The following is a 7,031-nucleotide window of genomic DNA, read 5'->3' on the forward strand; positions in this document are numbered from 1 at the left end:
AGAAGAACTTCAAAAAGATTCCTCCAGCCTTCATTGTTCTTACTCTCAGGAACACATAGAATGCTGCATTTTCCTCCTGCAATCCCCTTATCTATTTGAAAGAATCTCTCTTTATCATTGGATTGTAATTTAATTGAGGCCTAAATTCCTTTGCCTTTTAGGTATAAGCCTCCTTGATTGTAAACCGTGAATTCATCAAGAAGTTCACAATCATTGATACAAGTTATGTGGAAGCAGTAAATGAAAGTAGGCATGAGTTGAGCGGTAAACTGTGATGCAAGGCAACTAATGTTATTACACCTCTGTGTCAACGTGTGTTTGGTGAGTGAAGCAAGTAGGCTAAACATGTTTACAATTGCTAGTAACCTTTACAAGATTGATGAACATTTACTCTCCCAAGCTTCTATGCTAATATCACTCTAGCACTAGGAAACATCAATGTGACTAGGGAGTCATCTACCCTTTTTCACTAAGACATTGTTCTACTCGAAGAAAAAAACTTCTGCTGGTATTTACATAATTATTATCCGCCAATGCGCTTACGACAAGCAGTCACAGGCAAGTATGACCTTGAATAAGCTTGGCTCATGATAGATGTGATTGTGTTGAAATTTTGAGTCCATCATATTTCTAAATAATATGGCATGCAAGCTTGGCTAAAAGTAATAAGTATCCAAGTTTTGGCAGTGGACATGATACTTTGTTAAGTGAAACCATAGATTTTAATTTTACCAAGCCTAGACTTGTTTAAATGCTGAAAATAAGTTTATTAAAAGATTTATCTGTAAACATAAAGTTGATGTGTATATAATTATATATCATTAAAATAGGACGAATGTAAGGACAATTTTTTGAATTTTAATTGAAGAAAACTTTAAAAATTAGGGGTATAGGAGAAATACTTAACATTAGTGGCTTATGAAAAATATAAAATTGAACTTGGATCTCATAGTCCTAGGGACTTAACCTTAGCTCCTTTCACAAGCTGAGACCTTATTGCCTATGATTGTGTATAGTTTGGAACAACATAAGTTGAAGAAAATAGATGTAAGACTAGTATATATTTTCATAATATTTAGGATATGAAAATTTATTGCTTGTTTAAATAATTACTATAGTCCTAATACACTTTGTAATCTTGAGTTTTAAACATTGAAAATGCAATTAAACTCCATTTGCTTGGTGGTTCACAGTCATAGTTTCTATCCGTGTCGACATCACACGCATTTTCCAAAACATTGAGTATATGTGTGCATGACATTATAGGTAGTTATGATGTTATCGTCATATTTTATTTATTTAAATGACATTGAGGAAAAGTGAGTTAGTTACTATGGGGGGCAATAGAAGGGGTAGGGATAGACCTAATATAACTTGGGAGGAAATAGTGAGTAAGGATTTAATATCCCTGAATCTGTCAAAAGAAATGGTCCATGATCGCATAAATTGGCGGAAAAGGATTCATGTAGCTGACCCGACTTAGTGGGCTTAAGGCTTGGTTTTGTTGTGTTGTTGTTGTTTGTTGTTATACTTTATTCAAATAGAATGGAATTGTTATAATTATGATTTTAAATTTAACATTGTTATAGTTTATGTAAATATCAGTTCAAGTTATTTCAATAATCAAAGTTCAATTTATTTTTATATATACCGAACAATAGATATAGATAGACTTCATATCCTAATTTCATTTTATTGAAAATTACTAACAATTATTTTTGAAATTAAACTAATATTTTAAAGTTTCAGTCTAGATTTCCGAAATTACCAAACTTCTAGTCAAATTTTTAGATATTTCAGACGACATTAAAAAAAAAAAAAAATAAATGTATATATTTTTTAAAAAAATTGTCTGCACAAAAAAAAGGACGTCTTTTATTTTTTCCTATTAATCCCTTATGAAATCAAGTGTTTGATGAAATTGAAGTCCATGAGTGATTTAACCACTCGTTGCTTCTTTGGCAAGAGAGCGGTATAAAACCTACTTTTTTCAAACTCTACCCAACCTTATCCTTTTCATCTTGATTTAATCGCCAAAAGAAAATAGATGCCCAAATTGTCAAATCCCCTCATAAAATGTTGTCAGTAAGAAGAGCTTCCTTATTGGTCCAAGTTGACCAAAGCGGGAAATTGTATGCCAAAGGTTGAATCTCTACACTAAGCAACTTTGCCAGAATAAAGGAAATACCTAGTGCAACTTCAAAAGCTACAAAACCAAAGACTTTCTCCTAACTCCTGCAAATGAATCTCCGCACTTCCTCATATTTTGCTATTATTGCGTCCTTCGATGATTGATAGGCAGTCCATTCTAGCGCTCTCACCCTATTAGTTTAGAGAGAGCACCTCATTTTTTGATGAACTTTAATCGTTGAAACATTAAAAACTATGAATTGGTGTGAGAATTGAGTTAAATGGTCAATTGGATGGAGTAGCACAACTCTAGTAGACTATCTGGACTATGTGGTTCAATTTGAGGTGTTGCAATGGCTATTCATTTGGGTTTGAATGTGTGGAACATACTGGGCTTTTTGGAGCATTGAGTTAGGGCCTACTTGGTATTGATTCTATTTTCATTTTTGTATCGTGAAAAAATAGATTATGAAAGCGCATTTGTTTCACATTACTGATTTTCTGTTTTTGTTGGCGGCTTTTAGCTACTTGCCAAAAAACTGAAGACCAGATTTTATGGTTTTCAATTGTTCTCGCAACCTATTGTTAGAATATTTTATTATCCTAAGTTAATTTTTTTTATTAAATATTTCATTTTTTCATACTTTTTAATTAAAATAAAATAAAATGTTTATGTTAATTTAAAATATAACTAAAATAATAAATTCCCATAAAATTTTAAAAAATAAAAAATAATAAAATCCATTTGCAAAATATTTTTACTATATTTCAATTGTCATATAAAATAAGATTGTTCTTATAAAGTGAATAATAATTAAGTAAATTAATTGTAATATTTTTTATTTTTATTATAGTATTTTAATTAATATGAATTTTTATTATTTTAATCATATTTTGTAGTTGTCATTTGATTCAGGAAAAAAAATTGAGCATTTGTTTAATCAAATTATTAATTTTTTTTTTCTTTTTTAGTTTTAAAATGTTAACCAAACAGATTGTTGATTTTCGATTTTTAGTTTTTGTTTTTATAATTTTTGATAATGATACCAAATAGTCCTTAGTTGGGCGATGAAAAAACATAATATCCAAAAAGTAAGAGTTGTCGAGATGAGAATGCTTAGATGGATGAGTGGTATAACATTGAAAGATAAATTAAGGAATGAACATATTCGTGGTAAGTTAGGTGTAGCTTTTATAAAAGATAAGATAAGGGAGGGACGACACAGATGGTATGGACACTTGCAATGTAGGCCACATAGTGCACCTGTGAGGAAGTGTGACTTAGTTATTGTGGGGGGCAGTAGAAGGAGTAGAGGTATACTTAAAATAACTTGGGAGGAGATAGTGAGTAAGGATTTAATATCCTTGAATCTATAAAAAGCAATGGTCTATGATCGTATAAATTGGCGGAAAATGATTCATATAAATGACCCCACCTAGTGGGACTAAGGTTTGGTTTTGTTGTTATTGTTGTTATACCAAACAGTCCTCCTTAGCTTTCAGTTGTCCTAGTAATCACTTTAATGTGAGAAACACGAACATTATGATGTTTGCTCATTCACTGTTTAAACTCTTAACCTTTCTGTGCTCTTTTAGTCATAATTAGCGATTCTTGAACCTAATGAAAGTAGAGTCAAACTTTCTATAGATTCCTAATCACCATAAAAATATGGGACAAGCTTTCTAGATGTTGAGGTGAGCAGCTGCCTTAAGTCATTGTTGGTAAATTTATTACTCATTATGATACACAACGTGCCATATAACCAGAGATCTCTTCTTAGAAAGTTGAATTTGTGATCTCTTTTTTAATAGCAGAGAAGTACGATTGTTCTTTCAATAGTTATTATTTTGGCTAGGCCACCAGAGAAGTGTTTGGTACTTTTTTTTTTTTTCCCTGCCTTACTGTTGGGGGTGAATGATGCCAAAATGTTCTATCGCAGTTAAATTAATAATTCACTGAGTCCTTGGTGATCAATCTGAATGCAATTTGGGGGCTTCTAATAATTTGGCTTTTCTATTTCCTGTTCTTATTTCATTCATAGAGTCTGATACTGTATAAGAAAGACATGGGGGCTTATAATTTGTTATGTTGTTCAATGACTATTTGCAGCTTAAGAAGAGTGCCAGATTTGGATTCAGTTAGGGCACGGCTTAGTAGCTCTCACAAGCCCAGTTGAGGTATGTACCAGTGTCGCACAAAGTTTTTTTCTTTTGAATTATTGAATTGTGATAATTTTGTTGTAGATCCGATGGTGTTAAATTTCAATTACAAAGGAAAGGACTTGGCAATTGGTTCGCAATGGCTCTTTCGAACGCCGATAACTGTTTGGTCCGTTGTACACCTTTAATTTCTTCTTGGGGGTGGGCGAAAAGCGGCAATTTGCTTCTCCAAGTTGCATTGTTCAATTATAACTATTGGTCTATTGGAGCCTCAGCGCCCCCACAAAGTTTTATTGTATTATTGTTTTGTATCCCATTATTATTTGGCATGCTTGATGGTATTCAGCCCCTGCCAAATGGATCATTGCATGCCAAAGGCACTGTTTGATGAAGTATATAGACCTATTTGCCTTCAAATGTGCTACGTTTATTGTTGATTTCTTTTTAGCTTATTACTAGCAAAGATCCAAAGTCGGGCAGATGTCATGAAGATATAATGAGCCACATGAAAACTTGTGGGTGTGCTGCTACATTGATCCCTTTGAAGTTGCTGGATGCCTTATTTAGCTACAGGAATAATTTTTGCGTCCGTCTCGCCTGCACGGGGTTTAAAGGTCCACCAATTATATGTTCATATTTTAATTTGGTAAGATTTATTTTCCTGGGGAAAACTAAATGAAACATAGTTTCACTTTTTAAGTATTACTGGGAAGAACAAATTTTCAACAATAATTTGCTTTCGGATGGAGCAATATTTAATTTTTAAAAATAAATCTCTACCAAAATGAAATGTCTACGTTATTTGTAACATTATTAATAAATAAATGATCTAATTAGCTCATTTTCTCTTCTTTTATTGTCCTTTATTCCTTGGTCGTGCAAGAGAATGAATCAGGCAGAAGCGACTAACAAAAGAAACCTAGGCCATCAAAGCAAAGCAACCCTGCCTGATTTGCTTCTTTGAGTATTTGTAGCAGATCCCAACTCTTTTAGGAAGACAGTGGCTTAACTTGATTTTGTAGTTTAGGTCTGAAAATGGGTAGTAGCTTCAACAAATTCCGAAAGGTGTAGACCATAAGAGTATGGAATCCGATTATGCGTGGTGTTTTGAGCGAGTCTAATTCTAGGGGGACCCAACATAAACCTTACTCTAAGCTTATCGAAGTCATCAAACCGATCACTGATTTAGTAAAGTCATCTGAACCAATGGATCAAATTGAAAATCAGACCAGTGAGCTAGCATGATGTTGTGTCTATGGTTATGTATTTATATATAATTTGTACAAAAAAAAAAAATCATTTAATTAGACATATTTTGTATTAATCATCATCATTTTTTTATTTTTGTGCTTTACCTTTTTCTTTTTTATACTTATTTTTGACTTTTTAAATAATTATTATAAAATTACACTCCACCTAAATTCTTACTAAAAAAACTTTCCTACTTTTGAAAAATCGAAAAGAAAAGCCGTTAATTTTTTTTTTTGTTCATTTCCCAATTCAAAATATTCAAAAGATGATATTTGTTGCATGCCTTAAATGTGAGTCCCCCACCCCCACACGGCTCCCTTGCCATTACATTCATTTTTGCGTCTTGAACTCGACGAGCACATTGCAGTAAAATCCACCCTTCATTCGCTTCTCTTGATGAACAAGACGTAGGGTGCAAATTGCAGTATGTTTAACAAAATATTTGAAAGGAAACATATTATAAGAATCGAATTGTGCTCACCTTAAGCATATATATGGATAAAGATGGAGTCTACAAGTTGCCTGAAAGTTATTACAGACTGTAGTCTGCACGTTCAAAATGCAAATCAACTAATGGCAACCAAATTGGGGGGTGGGTGGACGGCTGTGACGAGAGAGAGAGAGAGAGAGAGAGAGAGAGGGGTGTGAGTTAGTGGAGCATGCATTTATTATATAATATACAATATAAATTTGAGCAACCACCCACCTCATGCAGTATGCATGCTGCACTCCTGGTCTGACACTGATCAAATACCTTGACTCGCAGATGCTGAGACTAGTTTTTTCCTGTCAAAAGCACTTCGTGTTTGGTAATGGATTATTTTTGTATTTTTTTTATGTTGTTTTGGAGGTTATCTTGCTTTGATCCCATATGAGTGGGCTAACTACTGCTTATTGCAATTGTGATGACCATCTTTAGATTCAGCAATGAAGCCATTCTCAGATTCTATAAATTATTTAGTATGTAAAAGAACTTCAAAATAATCAAAGTGCTCTTGAAGTAATACTTATCATATTGACAAGCAATATGATCATCCATCAGTTGTGGGGTTTGTTGATGCTGATTATGTAGGGAATATTGATGACAGAACGTCTACAATGAGTTATGTTTTCACCCTTGTAGGAGGACCTATCTCTTGGAGGTCCATGGTACAATCCCTGTTGGCATTATCTACAACTAGGTCTGAATATATGGCAATCGCCGAAGTTGCAAAGGAAGCCTTATGGCTTATCGGTCTAGTCAAGTAGTTGGGCATACAACAAGGTGAAGTTGTGCTGTGTTGTGATAGTCAGAGTGCCATTTACTTGGTGAAAAATCAAATGTACCATACTAGAACTTACTTCATGTCTCTGGGTGCTAGAAGGGAGACAAACTCCAGCTTAACATTCCAAGGGCAAGGTGGAGTAGTAGCCTATATTTTTGGTTTCTCCTAAGGGGCATATATTTGCCAAGGTGGAGATTTTTGTGTTTTGTGGCTCATATTTTTAAG

The 7,031-nt window shown here is 33.4% G+C and overlaps 1 protein-coding gene across 6 annotated transcripts in view; it reads left to right on the forward strand.

Moving 5' to 3' along the window:
* Nucleotides 1-4,707, forward strand: part of LOC131158383 (CDT1-like protein a, chloroplastic) — a 37,858-nt gene extending 33,151 nt beyond the window's left edge. For 4 of the 6 annotated variants that reach the window (XM_058113222.1, XM_058113225.1, XM_058113221.1 and 1 more), the window contains 2 exons: nucleotides 4,241-4,308; nucleotides 4,375-4,707. In XM_058113222.1, the coding sequence (XP_057969205.1) occupies nucleotides 4,241-4,273 (33 nt within the window). In that variant the 3' untranslated portion in view covers nucleotides 4,274-4,308; nucleotides 4,375-4,707. The remainder of the gene's footprint in view (nucleotides 1-4,240; nucleotides 4,309-4,374) is intronic. The other 2 variants (XM_058113223.1, XM_058113226.1) reach the window with 1 other exon arrangement.
* The last annotated feature ends 2,324 nt before the right edge of the window (nucleotides 4,708-7,031 follow it).

The sequence above is a fragment of the Malania oleifera genome, chromosome 6 (genome assembly GCF_029873635.1).
Source record: "Malania oleifera isolate guangnan ecotype guangnan chromosome 6, ASM2987363v1, whole genome shotgun sequence".
NCBI lineage: Eukaryota > Viridiplantae > Streptophyta > Magnoliopsida > Santalales > Ximeniaceae > Malania > Malania oleifera.